We start from the raw sequence: 20,786 nt of genomic DNA, 5'->3' as shown, positions 1-20,786 counted from the left end.
ACTATGGCCACACGTCCTAACCAGGAATATTGTTCCCTATCCCATGTTTGAAAATCGCATTGTATGGTGCATAGGAACGAAGTGTAATTAAGATGAAATAGATCCTTCACGTCGGGACCAATATGTACTCCTAAATATTTAAGTGAAGTAATTGCAATTTTAAAAGGTTATTGTCTCTTCAGCTCCTGAATAGTAGTCTGATCAGCTGATATTTTAAATAGCTCAGTTCTATGTTCATTTTAGACCCAGACACAGTGCTAAAAGCAGACATCTCATCTGTGACGCCTTGAATAGATTTAAGAGGATTAGCAAGGGTCAGCAGGATATCATCCACAAAAAGTGAAAGTTTTAGATGTAAGGTCCCCATGTTTATTCCCTCAATCTGATCTGTTTCCCTAATTCTAATAGTAAGGGGCTCCAGAAAGAGAGCGAACAATAGTGGGGACAGGGGACAAACCTGTCGAGTTTCCCGATGTACAGGAAATAGGTCTTGAAGAATATGTCTGATTAAGACAACCAAAAATACCCAGATGCCTCTGCTGTACTGTGGCCTGTCAGAGGTGAATGAACTCTGAGTGTCTTTCTGAGCATGACTTGCTGAATATCCCTGAAGTAGAACTACTGGCATCACCAGGAAGAGACCTATTCAATGGTAACATTTACTTCACAATATAAGGAAACTTAGTTTGCATGAAACCAGGATGCAAGCTTTTGTCTTACAAATGCATAATTTCAACGGACAGAAACCAGGTGAAAAGAAGATCCTGTGAGGTGACAGTTTTAATTAAATCCTGGTGCCAACCGACGGAATTCAGGCCTAGCTCCTATTCAAGACCCAGACTGCTATGTGTTTACACAACAAAGAATATCAAGAGAAGAACAAAAGGAACAAAGTGCATCAAAGCCAGGTTGATAAGGAACTTTTATGGTGGGAGGATGAACAGGGTTAGAAGAATTCTCAGTTGAGGGATGTCCTCACAAGCATTTTCTATGCATACTAGGTTATCATGACAACAGCATCATGTGTTTGTGGGCGGTTACACCTTTCTAGAAGTTTCGGCAATACTGTATGTTTTAATTATAAAAGAAGGTTCTCTTCCTGTATGAGATGAGATGCTAGTTATTACAGATAGAGGGCATATCGCATCTCACAGGAACACTTGGTAAAGCCAAATAAATTTCAATTTGTACTATTGTACTGAGTTTGAGTGTTCTTGTTGCCCTGACTTTGAGTCCAGAAATTATTGACAGTCTCCATACCCATTTACCTTGATCCTGGCCATTGGATCGTGATATAAACTTTTTACCCATCCCAGAAATTGAGGCCCAAATTGCATCTTGACCAGTGTTGCAAATAAAAAATCCCAATGTACTAAATCAAAAGCCTTCTCGGCATCAATGGCTAGAAGGACCAAGGGAAGCTGTTCCGATTTAGCCCACCATAATATATCTGTAACTTTGCACAAGTTATCCACTGCCATTCTTTGTGGTATAAAACCAACTTGGTCCCTATGTATTAACTGTGGGACAATTGTATTCAATTGTGCCGCCAGGACTTTCGCTAAAATCTTCAAGTCAATATTAAGTAGCGATATTGGATGATAAGACCCGCACTGAGTGGGATCTCTCCCTGGTTTCGTTAGTATTGTGATACCCGCTACATTTGAATGGTGAGGTAAAGGGTCTCCTTCCTTGAGACTGTTGAAGAAGGCAGTCAGTGGACCTAAAAGCTGCAAATGCAATTACTATGCTGGCACAAAGACACAGACTCAATCTTTAGATTCACATCATATTCTGAAGCAATTTTCTTGTGATTTTTGCTGAATAGAAATATCTGTAAACTACAAATGTGTAGTAAAATGTAAGATAAAATCTATTTGAATGTAAATACTTCAAAGACCAATCCTTAGAAGATATAGGAAAAATTAGCCTAAAATTGCAAGTTACCTACTCTTCCAACTGCTTTCAGAGCTGGCAATGTTTGGGAACAATAGTAAGAAACTAGGATGGTGCCACTGTTCATCTGACAGAAAATGTGCCTAATACAGAGCCAAAAGGCACTGAAAGCTTGGTGTAGGACACAGTACTGAAAAAAGCTCAACAAAGCTCCAAATGCAGAGATCGCTGCTTGAATAACCCCGGTACAGTGATTTTCCTTGGCTGGAATGGATTCTATGTACAAATGGTCACTTTACAAACACACTACTGGAGTGAGGTAACAGAATTTAATCAACAGCTAAACTGAAGCCATAGTTTCTCAGCTCATGATTCCACAGTTTGCAAACTGTAAAAGTAAACTTAAATAATATATATTAGTATAAAATTGCCCTGCTCAGAGACAAGACATATACAGCAGTCACCATGCAGGATAACTTCATGACATTTTTATTGACAAGGTAAAATAATTTTCATGACAAACTACAAAGAGACTGTTGATGATTTAGCAGCATATTAACAGATATTTGTTTTGGAATGTAAAAATTCAGCTCCTTCCACCTATTGTTAAAAATGGTAAGAACAATACAATAGGAAGCAACTGCTGTTAAATCTGATGATATACAATGAAAAGAAGTTCTAACAAGATTTGTTTGTAGTGACAGCTCTGCTTTCAGCATCAGAGATGTGGGAAATATTCAGTACCATCCAGGCCACAATGGCTGCAGTGTCCAGTCACCTCTTTTACAAAACTATGGCAGAGCTTTCCAAAACAAATCCTGAAAAGTTAGAACATAAAAATAAAACATATTAAAAAGTGTATAAAAGGTAAATCTGCTGACAGTCATAATGATTAGGGATGACCAGAATGGGAGAAAAGCCTTAAGTTCTGATTCAAAGTGAAATATCTGCTCATTTATCAACTACATGTGCTTTACAAGGTCAAAAACCCTAAAATGCTGAGCTAAATTAGCAGATATGGGGTATTTAGACAACCCACAGCCAGCATTTTTCAATGGGATTTCAAAGGCAATTTTTCAGCACAAGTTGACCTATGTGACCTTTTCTTTGACTCTAGTCCAATTGAATAAAAGCCCTTAAAGTTTTGTGACACTAACCTTTATTCATTTTAGTTATAAGCACAAAAGAAAAGCAGCAGCAGGCCAATACTAGCAAAGCGTTTTATTTTGTTTAGCAGGGATATATCCTCTATGAGTGGAGGCTGCCAGTAAATCATATCAACAAATTCTCTAGTTAAAATTAAATTCTGCAGGTTGCATTTCATTTACTCCCCATTAACTAATAAGGGGCCAGAGGTAATTATCAGTTCCCGTGCTGCCTCTTCAAGCAGTGAGAATGAAGTGGGCAGAGTGGAAGGGAAACAACATAGAAATACACCTGATTACTGTCTGAGGTGTTTTGTCTGTCATTCGTTTATCTAGAGGTCTCATATATATAAAAGCTAACTGTTGGTCTTCTAACATGAGTAATTTATTTTTATAATGGCATATTCTACAAATATATAGGGATTAACTAGGGCTAACTAAAGCAGACATTTCTTTTAAATGCAGTATTTAATTTAGTGTATATAGTTTGAAGAAAAAGATTCAGCTAGCTTGGAGACTGATGTACTAAGCATTTTCTCCCTTTTTTATGTTTATAGAGAAAATGCTTAGTACATTTGGCCCTTGATCTGCCACTTTAAAAATTCCAGTTGCACTCGAGAGTATTCCAACAGTGCACCTTAGAAGAGTAATATTCACCCTATAACAACAGCCATTACTATTTAGTCATTCCTTAAAAGCTTTCCTAAAATTCCTCTGAGCCCACATACAGTCTGAATCTGCCTAGTTCATACTGGCTATATCATCACACAGCTCAAACCAGTCAGACTGTATGGTTTAACTTGCACTTTCTTGGGAGGGACATTGCACCGAGAGGTTAAGGATGTATAGAAAAACTGCTGGATGTTTTTCATCAGCTATCAAGCAATATATTCAAATGAATACAAGGATGGAAAATACTGGCTGCCACATTGATTCTTCAAACTCTAAACAGTGCATGGTAGCTGAAGTTATTTAACATTTCTAATCTTGCAGAAGGGAAAATAAACTGAAGAATTTTCTGACAGCAGCAGAAACAAACTTGTGGCAGACTGTAAAGCTGGCCTCAAAGACAGCTGAAGAAATACCAGCTGTCCTACTGATGTGCTTCTCTGTAGGTACTGTATGAGACCTACAAGAGCTCAGCATTTGAAATGCACTTGTAATTTTAAAGATCATATTTCTTGTCTATCCTGTGACAAAGGGAAAAGAACGGTATTAAAAATTTCACTTTGTACAAAATATCTGTAGTAAAGTTCTGTAGTGCAGTATAAGACCAAAAGGCGGTGAAAGATTTTGGCACCATGCAGATTTTAAATCTATTTTCAAAGTTCATGTAGTGAGAGAGAGAGAGAGAGTGGTCTTCTTGCACAATCTGGTTCTGGAGGGCCTTGCCTGAAACTGAAAAAATTGTAAAAAAAAATAAAAATAATAAAATAAAAATAAACTGGAAACAATCAATCATTTTTGTGAGCTTAGCCGTTTTCAGTAACAAAACCAAAACCTCTTATCTTTAACGTGATTCTTCGTACCAAAACATTATTTTCTGAATACCTCATTTAACATTCACATACATAACACATATTGCACAAATTAACAGTTACTAGATGAGATTAACGCAGATCTTTCTTCTTCTGTTGCCATTTTAACTACAAGAGTTCTGTTCAACACCATTCGTCTGAGAAATATTCTGGTAAGACTTTGAGAAAAGAAATTTATCTTGGTTCCTGATTTTAAAAGGTCTGTCAATATTCTGCTTATTTTGGATGTTTCTTACAAACTCAGCAAAATCCTGTTCAAGTAATTCTGTTCTACAGTATTTCTTTGAACAGGACCCCTTCGGTTCAGCATAAAAAGCACACTGGCAGCCTTTAGCCACTAGAGGGCTCCCTTGACTCGTTCAATAGTTCTTCGATGACATTCTGGGTCTGCCATGTTTCAGGAATCGGTCAGGTGCAAAGTTTGACAGAGAATATGCTAATCTCTCTAGAGCTGGCTGTCTTCTCTTTTTATGTAAAAATGATTGCACAAATTCTTTCCAGTTTACTGCCAACCTTTCCTCCTGAGAAAAATAGTTCTAGAGTATGTTGCAGTTGCTGAAAGGGGTTCTGCTTTTCTTCGTTCTCTGTTTGTTTGGTCTAAGAGTAATGATATCTCCACCATTAAGGATATTAGTATTGTGACTTGAGTGACTACCACCAGCTGTGTTAAAAACACCTAGGGAAAGAAAAAAATGAAAAAAAGATAAGAAAAACATTACATGCCACCAAAGAGTATTTAAATGATCAATGCTTCTCTGAAATCTCTTTTTTACTTAACCCATAACCATTATTGGGACACAAGTCTCAAACATATTATTGTTAATGAAAATGAGTAAAAGTAATGACAGGACATGTGACTGTTGGAAGGGAAGGATCACAGTAATGTCCGGATGTTTGGTCAGAAGCAGGGGCGGGGTATCTGACTCCCTCGTGCACTCTCTATGCAGCACATGTGTGTCAACAGCTCCCTAAAGCATGCCAAGTCGTCTGGCAAAAATTAAGCCTACATTTCTCCAAAATAAATTTCACATTTTTCCTAAATAACTAGGAAATAGAGCATACTCTAGACCAGCAGTGAGTAAACAAAGCTGTAGACCCCGTTCCATCCATTCAAATCAGTTAACATACACACACATGAATATCCTGGTCTGGCCAACCAAGCAGCTCTTGAACTAGTGAAAGTAATAAGACAACTACACTGCCAGCCCGTGTCAGAGCTCTGTCACACAAACAGATTTATAGATTGCAGAGATTTTATATATACTGACACATACACTCTCTCTCAGACACTTTCCCACAGACACACAGATAAACCCACACACTGAGAGTGTGTGTGTGTGTGTGTGGCAGAGGGAGAAAGCCACACATGCATTCTCCCTCTGACACAAAGTGTATGTATAGGTATGTGTCGCTATCTGTGTGACAGACACACATTCTCTCTAACAATGCTACTGTTGTGCTGCTGCTTATGTGCTCATACAGTGCATGCCCCCACCCCAGCACTACTGCATTACAGTTTAAAGTTCTGGCTTGCTGCCAGCCCTTCCTCATTCTGCAGCAGCCTCCTCGCTTTCCACAGCTAACTGCTCCTCTCACAGCTCAGTCTAGACATCTCAGACAGAAGTCTCCCCAGCACTGCACAGATACTTTCTCCTGGCTCACTCTCCCCCTTCCTGTGTCTGTAGCTTACCTCCACTTCTCCGCCTCCCTCCCACCACTCCAGTGCAGTCCCATTGACCACATGCTACACGGTCTGCTGCTTTTATGGTTCTCCAAGCTTGACTCTGCTTACTTACTTCAGGGGTTAGGGGACCAGAAGTGATCCATACCTTTCCCTGTGCTTATAAAAAGAAAAATGTATGCCCTGGTCAAGGCGAGGGAGAGCCACTAACCTAGCTCCATATGGGAATCCTGCTTTCTCTTGTGGAGCCAGTGCTGCCAGGGCTGGTGCAAGGGTAATTTATAACAACAGATTTTACATGAAAAAGAACATTCAAAGTACAGTCTTCTAAGGTAAAAATATCACCTGCAGCATGTATGTTATTTACGTGTACTACTATGGCACCAACCAGAAAACTGCAAAAAAAAAAAAGCCATCTGCAGCCATATGGTATTACAGCTTAATTGGGTGTGGACTCGGCCTTCAGAAAGCTTTGAGTAAACTGATTTGCAATTTAGTAAACCTCCCTTATGAAAACAGCACTAACTACCAGCACTTAAACAGTAGTAACCCTACCTATGAAAAGGCAACACTGAAAATATTACATCAGACCTTAAAACACCAATACACCTGCTATTAAGAAAACAGAATGAGCCAAGCTGTTATAGATCCCTGCACAGAAACCTCACGCCATAGTTTCCTTTAAGTTGAGCGCGAGAGCAACTGCTCATACATTTTAGAGCATTGCTCACAGGTTTTACAGAGAAGTGGAACAATGTTGGCACTCAAAAATTGTTGGTTTAAAAAATTGTTGCACACACGAAAAAAAATTTGTCACATTTAGTCACTCCTTGAAGCATTGCATCATGCTAGCAGAATACCTCACCTCAGTCACACATGTAGAACACAGACAGACCCTCACCAAATAGAAAATGAAGAGATGATCAATTTTTGTCTTCATGTTTCTATATATAATTTAACTTGATACCGCAACACACCAGACTCCATATGGAATGGAAAAACATATATCATTCCTCACTAAACATCAAACAATAATATCAAGAAATATAAAGCATCAATTATAATAGTAAAACCAAACTCATAAAAAGAATACATATTTCAAAACAGCTGATGAAAAGAACATCCAATGATTACAAACATAACATTTTTTTTAAAATTTCCCAAACATCAATAAAATATTTCAAACTAGCAGACACAGCAAACAACATCCAATAGTTAAAAATTAAAGCTAAAATAAATCCCCTCCTCTCCGTACATGGGAACTTTAGATTCCAGTCACACTGAGATTGTCATTGATTAGTAAAAGGTGGGAGAAATACACAAACTTTCTTCTCTGTCTAACATATATGTTCATTCTCACACAAACTCCCTTATATTCTCACTAGGCCACACACTCTCTCATACATGCTCAGTGGCTCACATGATCTCTCTCACAGACATTCTCACTGTGTTCCATACTGACGTTCTTGTTCCCACATATGCTCACTGGCTCATTCTTGTTCTCTCATATAAATGCTCACAGACTTGTTCTTGCTCATACATATGCTCACTGGCTCAATCACTCTCTTTTATACTCACACTCAGGCCCACTGGCTTAAATAGTCCTCTTGCTCAAACATATGCTCATTGGCTCACTCACTTTCTTTTGCTCACAAACATGCTCTGGTAACCACAACAAGCCCATCTGTATTATGCAGTGCAACAATGGAAAAACAGATTCATAATCAATTCTCACAAAACATCAAGCAATAAAATCAAGAGATATAAAACATCATTCATAATATTAAAACCATGAAAAGAATAAATGTGTCAAAAAAGCCAACAAACATAGGGGGCCTGATATTCAAAGCGCGTTCAGAGCTACTTAGCCAGATAAGCAGGGCTTTTTTGGTTAAGTAGTGCCCGCTGAACATAACCTTATGGTTAGCGGATGCTGCTTAGCCACATAAGTCCCTTATATGGATAAAACGTTAGCTGCATAAGTTGTGGGTGGAGCGACTTAGCCGCATAACTTATGTAGATAAGGAGCAATATTCAGTCTTGGCTACATAAGTTAACCGGCCACGTTAGATGGTTATAACGTATACAGCTAAGAACAAATATATATCATAGATTCAGTGACATAGCCATACCGCTGAATGTACCATGTAATTTAGCTGGATAAGTTTTATGTGGCCAAGTTACTTAAACAGCCATCTTTCAATACTGGGCCCCTAATGATTTAAAAAGACAAATTTGTTCCCAAACACCAATAAAATATTTTAAAACAGCAGACACATGAAATAACATCCCATAATGTAAAATAATAATTAAATAATTAAAAATCTCCTACTCTCTATACCAGCGCTTCTCAACCAGTGTGTCGCCAAGCACCGGCAAGTGTGTCGCGTGCTCCCGGTCTCTCCCGCTGCTTTTCCTTCCCTGCTGCCGTTGCCGCCGGGCTAACAGCATGTTCAAGCCCAATGGAAATGGCAGCATTGTTAGAAGAAGCTGTGGCACCCGCGGCTGGCCTTTTCTTCTTCTCGCGCCTGCCCCGGAACAGGAAGTGAATCGCAGTGCAGTGCACGGGAAGGAGAAAGCAATGCTGTGTGGAAAAGTAGCGGCGGCAGCAGCATCGGCCTCGGAGCAGTAGCATGGCCCGGAGCAATCGAAGCAGCTGGCAATCGGCAAAGGAGACAGCAGTATAAGCCTCCCGCGGCCAATGGGATTCTTCTTTCTTGGCCTGCAGGGGCTGGAGGAGGCTGCTGCATAATGCCTCTGTATCGCTCCATGGTGAGACCGCACCTTGAATATTGTGTACAATTCTGGTCGCCGCATCTCAAAAAAGATATAATTGCGATGGAGAAGGTACAGAGAAGGGTTACCAAAATGATAAGGGGAATGGAACAACTCCCCTATGAGGAAAGACTAAAGAGGTTAGGACTTTTCAGCTTGGAGAAGAGACGACTGAGGGGGGATATGATAGAGGTGTTTAAAATCATGAGAGATCTAGAACGGGTAGATGTGAATCGGTTATTTACTCTTTCGGATAGTAGAAAGACTAGGGGGCACTCCATGAAGTTAGCATGGGGCACATTTAAAACTAATCGGAGAAAGTTCTTTTTTACTCAACGCACAATTAAACTCTGGAATTTGTTGCCAGAGGATGTGGTTAGTGCAGTTAGTATAGCTGTGTTTAAAAAAGGATTGGATAAGTTCTTGGAGGAGAAGTCCATTACCTGCTATTAAGTTCACTTAGAGAATAGCCACTGCCATTAGCAATGGTTACATGGAATAGACTTAGTTTTTGGGTACTTGCCAGGTTCTTATGGCCTGGATTGGCCACTGTTGGAAACAGGATGCTGGGCTTGATGGACCCTTGGTCTGACCCAGTATGGCATTTTCTTATGTTCTTACCATTTATGCTGGAGGGGGGGGGGGGGGGGGAGGAGGAAGTGAGTGAGAGAGAGAGAGAGAGAAGACAGCCAGCCTGTAAGTGAGAGAATGTGTGTGTGATTGAGAGAAACTGGTCAGAGAGGTGATGTGAGTATATGTGAGAGACAATAAAAGTGACTGGTCAGGGAGATGACTGGAGTCTGTGTGAGAGATTGGTCAGGGAGGTGACTGATGTGTGTGTATGAGAGAGAGAGAAAAAGCATGGAAATGAGAAATATGGGTATGTGAGAAAGCATGGGAGTAAGAAGCCTGGTGTTGTGGGGGTGTGTGTGAAAAAGCATGGGACTGAGAAGCCTGTATATGTGAGAGACAGCATGGGAGTGGGAAGCTTGTGTGTGTGTGCATGCATGAGAGAGAGACTGATTGGTAAGATGACTGTGTGTGAGAGAGGGAGACTGGGTGTGTGTATGTAAAAGAAAGTGATTAAGGGAATGAGAAGCCTGTGCATGTGGAGAGCGCGAGCATGGGAATGAGAGAGAGACTGGTGCGTGTGTGTGTGTAAGAGAGAGAAAGTGATTATGGGAATGAGAAGCCTGTGCATGTGGAGAGAGTGTGAATGGGAGTGAGAAACCTGGGTGTGTGGGTGTGTGACACACAGTATGGGAGTGAGAAGCCCATATAATGTAAGATAGAACACAGGAGTGGGAAGCCTGTGTGCGTGTATGGCATGAGAGAAACTGTTCAGGAAGGTGACTGGTGTGTATGTGTCAAAGACTGGTTGGGAGATGATTGGTGTGTGAGAGTCAAACTGGTCATGGGGGTGTGACGGTATGGTGTGTGTGTGAGAGACAGAAAGACTGGTCATGGGCCCTAAGGAAGAGGACCATGAGTATAGAGCTTAGCCACTACTGCTGCTTCTGGTGTGTGCTACGGCCTGCATGAAAGAGGCCAGGAGTAGGAGAGCTGCTGGAGGGGGTAAGTAAAGGTGGCTTTTTTAAGTTTATCTTTCTTGATTGACTGCCACTTTAATTATTTAATATTATGTGATGTGTCTGCTTTTTTGAAATATTTTATTGGTGTTTGGAGAATTTTTAAGTTTTTATGAGTTATTAATTGTTGGATGTTATTCTGTTCATAGCTGTTTTGAAACATTTATTCTGCTTATTAGTATAGTTTTACAATTATTTCTGTGTGGGGATCTATAGCTGCTTGCTAGTTCTGTTTTCCTAATAGGTGTATTGGTGTTTAGGACCTGATTTAATATTTGTAGTATTGCCGTTTCATAGATAGGGCTGTTACTGGTTGCGTGCATTCCATAATACAGGTGTAACTGTGTGCGGATTAGTTTATGTACATAACTGCAGATCCTGGGAGTATGTTAGGTCGGTTCTGTGTGTTTTACTGAGGTGAGATATTTTACTAGCATGTAAGCGTTTGTATCGGTCTTATTTGTTGTGTTTTCTCAAGAGGACATGCATTGGTGGTAAACTGCTGTCTTTTCATAAGTAGGGCTATTGAGCCTGGTAGTAGAAGGAGTTTGAGTTGCTGTTACTGAGATGACACCAGAACCAGAATATCTTTTTTGGAGGGTGAGTTGTATGGGGAATGTTGTAATTCTGCTTTGCATCCATTATTGTGGGTCGGGGGGGGGGGGGGGGGGGTTTCTCGTGGATGCAAACTGTACTTTTACATCTAGCCCCGTGACGATCATGGGTTCAGTGTGTCATGCATGTGAGAACCATCTGTCAGTTGTGTCCTGACAGAAAAAAGGTTGATAACCACTGCTGTATACCATTAAATAAATAAATACCTGGCATCTTTTAGTTTCCCAGAGATTGTTGTGGATTTGGGTGAAGGGGACCACACAATCTTTATCCTCTTCCTCTCTTTCCTTCTGACACATAGGCACTCTCTCTCATACATATGCAGGCTCTCTCTGTTTATCATATATACATATGCCAGGCTCTCTCTTTCTCATACACATCTGAAGATTCTCATGCACACATGCAGATGCACTCACTCTCTTTCACATGCAGCTCTCATATACAGGCAGGTGCTCTCATACACATCTGCAGACTCTCCCTCATGCACACATGTAGGCTCTCTTTCATACACATGCAGGGGGGGGCTCTCTCTCATGCACACATGCAAACTCTTATACAAACACATACTCCACTCTTAAGCGTCGTCCTTTCTTCTGCGCCTTGGCCATGCCTGCGATGCCCCTTATTTAGTGCAGGAGAGAAGGTGGGAGGCAGTGGCCCTGCTACCACCAGATGAATCTTTTGCTGATTCTGGGCCATAGGCATTTCTTCTGGCCGTGGCAGATTGGGCTCCATCATGGCCCTGCTGAGACCTCCCTTGGGCCACATTTGGGCTCTGTCGTGGCCCTGCTGAGACTTCTCTCGGACCGCGATGGGCTAGGCTCTGTCGTGGCCCCACCGAGACCTCCCTCGGGCCACTACAGGTTTGGATCTGTCTCGGCCCCATCGAGACCTCCCTCAGGCTGCTACAGGTTGGGCTCTGTCACGGCACCGCCGAGACCTCCCTTGGGCCGCGATGAGTTAGGCTCTGTGGCGAACCTGCCAAGATCTCCCTCGGCTGTGATGGGTTGGATTCTGTTATGGCTCCACCAAAGACCTTGTTTTGCGACTTCATCTCAGGAGGAGTTGAGACAAGACCAAGTGACCAGTGCGACCAGCCTACCGGGGGATGCCCAATCCCCCGATAGGCCAATCCACCCCTGGTCAGAAGTGTTGGGATGGCAGGGAGACAGATAGGAACAAGACTGTTGGTAAAGCCTATTCAGGGCTTGGGTTTTAAGGAGTAGCAGAGAGAACAAAAATAGAAACACAAGTGGGCTATGGCAATGATTCCTACAGGGAGTTGCACTGGATGGTGGGAGTGGTTGGAGGCAAGAAAATGCAAAATGATAGAGGGGCCAGAGAGAGAAAAATGTGTGTGAGGGAAAAGGGGGGATAATGTCAGTCTATAAGAAAAATAATATGCATGTGTGTGCCTGAGACACACAGAACATATGTATGCAGGTGTTCATGCTTGTGAAACAGAGAAGAATGAAACAACTGTGGTGGTCACCAGTGTGCAAATTTCCCAGTTTAATATTATTTAAAACAAGACAAGTTCAATTTTTTGCAGAGCAAATACTGTCTGCATTCACTATAAACATAGATTAAAAAGTCTGTGATCTGTCTCAGAGAGAAGATCAATCAGGAGGTGGCTCAGTCAACTGTGTCTTGGTGTCTAGGTACCAACCGATGGGAAGACTTCTGGCTGGCTTCCAATGAAGGGGAAGAGATGGGAGTCACTGAAGCTGGGGCTCAGTTAAGCAGGATTTGTTGCAAATACAGGAGAAACATACAGACTCTTCTGTCTCTCTCTGTGGCTGTAGGACTTTCTGTCCATTCTGCCTCGCTGGGTCCTCACATAAGTCATATTATTCCCCATACTCCCAACTCGAGAGGGAACTATTTTATTTCTAGTTCCCAGTGAAACACAGGATCTGGTGCAAGAGATAAAGGTATTGGATCCGCTTCACAACAGTGATCATAATGGGACTGATGTAATAAAACCTGTGCTAAAATTGGAGTTAGATTGTAGCACAGGTTGTATTTAATGTGGGTATTAAGAGCAGAGGTCCCTGCAGGATGCTGTAAGCTAATGATACGCAAATAGACTAGGAATAAAAAAAAAATGCTAAACTGAAAAAGTGGGCTTTTTTTTGACTCGTGATCTATTTGCATGCTAATCTGCATTAAAAAAAAAATTTCCATCTCCTTCCCCAGCATGCTGAACCAGCTCCCTGAGGTCAGGCCTAGCGGGCCAGGTGATCAGAGTCTGGGTCTGGAGGTCCTCCCTCTCTGGCTTACCTTTTAAAATGCTCAAGCTGGCTGGGAGGTCCAGGGTTGGTCCTCCTTCCAGACCCCTCCCTTAGAAAATAAAGAGCCTGTGAATCACCTTGAGTCATTGACTGACTCCTTTGAGGTTCAGAATAGGCCTGAAAGTGCCTTCCTTTTTCAGATCTACAAAGTGGAGAACCTTCCCTGGCCCTTTTCACTGTCAGGAACCAAAATTACTACTCACAGTTATAAGATGGACTATATTGCTGCCCTTTTTTCCTTTGGACCAACAAAGAGAGACATTCTTTGAAATCCTCCCTGTTCCACTTCCAGGTCCCCAGAGGCAAGCAGAGCTCCGGAGTCTCAATGCGTGGATGAGACAACGGTGCAGGGAAGAGGGATTCTGTTTTTAAGGAACCGGACAACCTTTTGGGGAAGGGGAAGAATTTTCCGAAAGGATGGGCTCCCACCTTAACCAGAGTGGAACCAGGCTGCTGGCACTAACTTTTAAAAAGGAAACAGAGCAGCTTTTAAACTAGAACAAGGGGGAAAGCCAACAGTCACTCAGCAGTGCATGGTTCAGAGGAAGGTATCTTCAAAGGATACTAATGAAACCTGAGAGTTAGGGCATCCCAACAGAGAGGTTCCAATAAAAGCAAAAGTAGTCCATGTGCCTATAAGTAAAGAATCACTTGAGCTAAAGAATTCCAAATTATCCCTATCAACTGAAAAGCAGGTTGTTAATACAAACAAAAAGCACAGTTTGAGGTGTCTGTATGCCAATGCCAGAAGTCTAACAAGTAATATGGGAGAGTTAGAGTGTATAGTAGTGAATGATAAGATTGAGATGCCAATTATGTCTGAGACCTGGTGGAAGAGAATAACCAATAGGACAGTGCTATATCAGGGCACAAATTATATCGCAATGATACAGAGGATCAACTTAGTGAGAGTGTGGCACTTTATGTCCAGGAGGGGATAGAGTCCAACAGGATAAAGCACAGTTGCTTACCTGTAACAGGTGTTCTCCTAGGACAGCAGGATATTAGTCCTCACATGTGGGTGACATCATCCGATGGAGCCCAGCACGGAAAACTTTTGTCAAAGTTTCTAGAAGCTTTGATCAGCATCCTGCTATCCTCACGTCCATGCGAAGTCCTCCTTCGGTCTCAAAATATAGATGAACAAAATACGAGCGAAAAAAAACCAAAAAAAACCGAAAGGAGAACCCAACTCCATGGGTAGGTGGGCGGGATTCCTGAGGACTAACATCGTGCTGTCCTAGGAGAACATCTGTTACAGGTAAGCAACTGCGTTTTCTCCTAGGACAAGCACGATGATAGTCCTCACATGTGGGTGAGTAATAAGCTCCAGACTGTCCCTGGCCACCACAAGGACCACAGCGACTGACCAAAGTGCCAATGGGCACGACAACCACTGTGGCACCGTGGGCCAAAAAGGGACTGTCTGGTTCCCACAGAGCATGGAAGGAAAAGTTGGGTTCAGGACTGAAACAGGTTGCGGAGGATGGACTGACCAAAGGCACTATCCTTGTCGTCTATCCTTGTCCAAACAGTAATGAGCTACAAACTTGTGAAGAGAACTCCAGGCTGCTGCCCAGCAAATCTCGCCAATAGGGACTGTGCACAAATGAGCTACTGACACCACCATGGCCAGCACAGAGTCTTTTCTCCGATGGCGAGCGGGAGGCCTGCCTGCTAATAGCAAAAGGTAATGCAATCCACCAACCCATTCGACAGGGTCTATTTACCCACTGCCCTTCCCAGTCTGTTGGAATCAAAAGATACGAAGAGCTGGGGGGGGGGGGGGCGCTGTTCGCCATGAGGCAAGATGGACGCTAGTGCCTGAAGCTCCTGACCACCCTCAGCATAATCGCTTATTTTATGTAAGCGAGGGCTAATTTCCACCCTATGACCAGCAAAACACATTATTAAATTGACCCGATGACTACACGAAAACGAAATCCGGATTTACAGAAAGTTTCCTTCACCAAAGCAGCGGCGGAAATTAGGAAAACGGGGCCTAGTAGCCTGGCTGCTGAATTGGGAGATATGGACGGCTCAGATACGGAAGCCCCGATACTGTCGCCTCATAGTACTGGCACAAGCCAGCATTCTCTACCAGACATTCCCACAACCGCTATCATGAGGGAATGGTTTATGGAATTGAGAGCAGAGCTCAAGCAGCAAAAAGAGGAGATTTTGGCCTCTTTTTTTCGAAACTCAGCGAGGATCTTGTGTCCCTCGGGCGGAGAGTGGATAAAATGGACAACACGCTGGATGAACATGAGATTAACATAAATGAGATCTTGCAACACCATAACTCCATAAACACAGAGATTTCAGGTCTCTCTGAAAAGTTAGAGGATCTTGAGAACAGGTCTCAAGAGGAGTTCCTGAAAACGAGGAATTTTCTGATTGCTTGGCAACCGCAAGGGAAATATGTGAACATTTGCTAAAGCAGGCTCCCGATGCAAGCGCCCCGAGTGATGAAAGCAGGAGCATTAAAATTCCGATCGAGTGCGCACATAGCGCGCTGGGCCCGCGCAGAGAGAGTTGAGCGAGGGACATAATTAACTTCTTGAGTTTTTCACAAAAGGAGAAAATACTGAAGATCGCCAGGAAGCAACAAGATGGAATTGGCACAACATGGAAATTTCAATTTACCAGGATCTGGCCCCTGGCACATTAAAAAAATGTTATGACCCTGGGTGGCGACACAGGTTTTACAACGGGAGGGGATTCGCTACAAATGGACATTTCCCTTCTCGCTGCTATTTCAGGTCAAAGGTATCTCTTACCGGGTGAAAATGGAGAGTGAAGCTGCCTCTGCATTTAAACAAGTGGGGATCGAAGCTAATCTTCCAGTGCAGGCCCAGACCGCTGAAGTGGAAAGACCACAACTACGTGCAAGATGGTGCCGAGCCAGGAAGCCAAAACTCCACAACCAGACTCCAGCAGCTGATGGAGCACTCGATATGGCGGATAATGGGTGAAGTTGCTGTAGTGGACAGACGCTGGTCAGACATGATTTGCTAGCGCATATTTTAGCTAAGGTTAATAGGGTTTCAATTTGATTACACAGTTGTATGGTTTCTAATAGTAAGACTATTTCTCATTGTTATTGTGTCAATGCTAATGGGGACGTTTTGCTGAGGGTGGGGGAGGGGAAAAATGAAGGGCTGGCAGTTCACAAGCCTGACATGGAGAAAACTCCCAAGCTAGGATCTGTGTGGGGTTGCAAGCGGATCAGTAAGGGGAAAAGATTTACACTCGGGGGGAAGGAAGATGAAGAATTATCAAGGTAATATTACTCACAACATATGGTATGCATGTGCAGGGGTCACCAAAAGCAAGAATTTCTTGAGGGAGAGAAGCAATGTGGGCACCCATGGAAGTCTTAATTTAAGTGGTAAGATATTTTGTCTTTAATTGCAAATGCTTTGTGTAGTTACAATTAATGTGAAAGGGCTCAACTACCAGAGGAAAGGATCAATGCTTAAAAGGGAACTAATCACCTTGAAAGCAACTATTGCTTTCCTGCAGGAAACATCTCAGAAAATGACATGAAAGATTGTTGGCTATCAAAGAATTCCCTCATATTTTCCTTTCCGCTGGTGGGAAGAATGCTAGATATGCAGGAACTGGGATCTTAATTTCTACTAGTTTAATATTTGATGTGCTGCTACAAATCTCAGATGAAGATGGTAGATATATGCTCTTGAAAATCAAAGTGGGAAATGATATCATTACCATGCTTTCTGTATACGCATCAATAGGGGATCAAAATATATTCTAATCAGCAAATTAGAGATCTGCTGGACAAACATGGGGAAGTTATCCTAATTTTATGGGGTGATTTAAATTTGACCTTATGTCCCGACTTAGATAAAACGGCACTATGGCTAAACAGCCTCATGGTTCCAGAACACAAAAAATGGTACAAACCATAATGAGTGAGTGGGGGCTAGTGGATATCTGGAGACACTTACATCCCATATCTCGTGTTTAAACATTCTACTTCAGACCACATAACACAGTCACGTATAGATTACATGTTAGTGGATAAACACCTTCTGTCCCGCATACAAGATTCAGATACTGAACCTATAACATGGGTGGACCACAGCCCCTGTCTGGGTAGATATCGCTTTAAAAGGGGGGCAGGGAGGACAACGATACTGGAGATTAAACACGGCCTTGTTGAGGGAAGAGGCTTTCATTACAACAATCCGAGAGCAACTAAAGGAATATTTTCATTTTAATGCTCAATCTACCGCTTCAGTCAGTGCCATCTAGGAATGTTCCAAGACAGTAATCAGAGGTCAATGCATTGCGAGATCCACTGCTATTAAGAAAGAGCGAGAAGCTCTCAGAACAAATATCATCAAAGAGATTGCAGAGCTATCCAGACTACATATGCAAAATCCAACACCACGGTTATGGACACAATTAACTGAATTAAAAAGCAAATAAAAGAATATAGATGATGATAAAACAGTACATCACTTGGAACTTTCTAAACAAGTCTATTTCGAAGGGAGCAATAAGGCAGGAAAGCTCTTAGCTCGCCAACTTAAAGCACGGATCTCGCAAGGGGTGATCTCTAAACAAAACTCTATACTAGCAAACCTAACAGATGCTTTAACTGGTTTAAATTTGGTAACTCTTATAAATGACCCTACTCATAGACTAAGAAACACCTTAGATCAAATTTACTTTAACCAATCATCTTTCACATTTAAAACAGAAATCACTCCTGTCCCATGGTCAGATCATTACCAAATAAAAGCCATAGGGAAAAGTAAAATAATAAGAACCAACAATGTGACCAATACTCATCACGATAACACAATACTACACCGCAAAAAAATAATCATAGAAACTTTTACTGATGCTCTAATACCAATAATTAATCAAACCCTTACACCAAAGTTACTGAAATACTATCATTCTGGAACAAGATAGATACTGTAGCGCCTTTAAAAACTCAAATTCTCCAATAAAAAAACAGCAACTTGGTACACCGACTCATTAAAAGTATTTAAACTTAAACTGCACAATTTAGAGTGAAGATGGAGAAAAAAAAAACCTTCCGGAACGTAAACAGGAATATTATATCTACCTACAAAAATACAAGAAAGAAATAATAAAAACCAAAAAAGCTTTTTATGCAACAAAAATAATGAGTGCACAGGGAAATCACAGAATATTATTCTCAATTGTGAAAGATCTAACCACTATCCAAAATACATCACCATCAACCGTTTCTGATGATCTATGCAAGAATATTGCCAAATTCTTTAGAAAGAAGACAGAAGACATTTCATCCGAATTTGACTCATTACCTATTCCAAGATCAACATTGCCACAGTTAGCTTGCTCCCTTTCAGAATTTTACCCAATCAAAGAAAACACTATTATCAATATACTATCAAAATCAAAATCAAAACCTTCACATAGCCCTTTCAACGCCTGTCCTCAAAGAAATAAAAGACCATATTGCTTCATCCATCTCAAACATAGTTAATGCATCCCTATCTCAAGGCCTATTCCCAGACTCTCTCAAAAAAACATCAGTTCTACCCATTCCCAAGAAGAAAAACCATGACCCCTTAGATCTAGCCAATTACCGGCCAATCGCTACACTAACTTCTATAGCTAAAATCATAGAATCAGTCGTATTACATCACGTTTCTGAATATATTGAAGACAACAATATTCTACATAATAATCAGCATGGTTTTAGGAAAGGACACAGCACGGAATCCTTATTCATTTCATCTTTCGATACTATCATTAGAGGTTTTGACTCAAACACAAATTATATACTGGTGTTACTCGTTATATCAGCGGCATTTGACACCCTCAATCATGATATTTTACTCTCCAATCTATCTCAAATTGGCAACAATGGATCAGTTCTACAATGGTCCTCTTCTTTTATTACAAACTGCCCTCAAAGAATTACAATGGGCAAGTGTAAATCTGATTGGTATACAACAAAAACATGTGTACCACAAGGCTCGGTAATTTCTGCCCTACTATTTAACATATACCTTTTACCCCTATGCAGTCTCCTAGCTGGTTTAAGTTTAAACTTTAAAATCTACGCACATGATTTACAGTTCATAGTTCCGTTTACTGAATCCTGGTCTAAAACATTCTCCCTGTTACAACTCTACCTATCAACAATAAAAATATGGTTATCCCACAATAGATTAAAATTAAACACTACCAAAACAGAACTAATCTACCTATCAATAGTACCAGATTCAAACCATCAACCGCCTCAAATTTTCATATTCAAGAATCAACATATCCATATCAAATCTCATGCAAAAAACTTAGGAGTGATCATAGACTTCTGATTATCAATGACCAACAACATATCAGAAATAGTAAAAAAATCTTTCTTCAAAATACATATGCTTTAGAAACTCAAGCCGTTACTACTACCAAATGATTTTCGTCTAGTAACCCAAGCTCTGATTCTTACCACTATGGATTACTTAATTCATTATATCTTGGCCTACCCCTCTCTTCTATACAACCATTGCAACTTGTGCAAAACGCTACAGCTCGAATGCTATACAATGCATCACGCAGAGGCCCCATTACACCTATACTGCGTCACCTACATTGGCTTCCTATACCGGTCCGTATCTCATATAAAATTCTGTCCATTATCCACAACTTATTATATAACTCTAATTCAATCTGGCTGTGCTCTTTACTGAGAATATACAAACCTACCAGACAGCTCCGATCCTTGGATAAATGTATTCTGGAAATCCCATCAATAAGATCTGCCAGTTTAGCATTAACTAGAAAACTAGCCTTTTCAGTTGCAGGCCCTATATTATGGAACTCACTTCCAGAATATATTCGCCTAACAGCAAATCGCAATGAATTTAAAAAAGCACTGAAAACCTACCTTTTCGCACGTGCTTACAACCTACAATAAGGAACTTTCTACTCCGAACTTTATACTACTAGCACATTTTAGTATTGTATTGTAAATGTAATGTATTTTAAATTCTTTATTTATAACTTTTACAATGTTACAATAACTAAAGATATACAAGGTACATTATCCTTGACAGGTCACGTCTGATCCATAATAAGGAAATAACATTTCAACCCAAAAAATTAACATTACAATTCCTGTCAAAGAAAATAATGCTTAAGGCAATATTAGCTGAATCCTCAAATAATGGAACGATTCTATAAAGTATCATATTATTAAGGAAAATACACAATTAAGACTCAGT

General features: G+C 41.1%; 1 protein-coding gene across 3 annotated transcripts in view; it reads right to left on the bottom strand.

Moving 5' to 3' along the window:
• Positions 1-2,362: 2,362 nt before the first annotated feature.
• RAB23 (RAB23, member RAS oncogene family) overlaps positions 2,363-20,786 on the bottom strand; it is a 116,201-nt gene continuing 97,777 nt past the window's right edge. For all 3 annotated transcript variants that reach the window (XM_029595683.1, XM_029595681.1, XM_029595682.1), the window contains exon 7: positions 2,363-5,255. In XM_029595683.1, the coding sequence (XP_029451543.1) occupies positions 5,116-5,255 (140 nt within the window). In that variant the 3' untranslated portion in view covers positions 2,363-5,115. The remainder of the gene's footprint in view (positions 5,256-20,786) is intronic.

The sequence above is a fragment of the Rhinatrema bivittatum genome, chromosome 3, assembly GCF_901001135.1.
Source record: "Rhinatrema bivittatum chromosome 3, aRhiBiv1.1, whole genome shotgun sequence".
Lineage (NCBI taxonomy): Eukaryota > Metazoa > Chordata > Amphibia > Gymnophiona > Rhinatrematidae > Rhinatrema > Rhinatrema bivittatum.
Note: the sequence above shows the minus strand (reverse complement) of the source record. Positions and strands in the feature narration are given on the sequence as shown.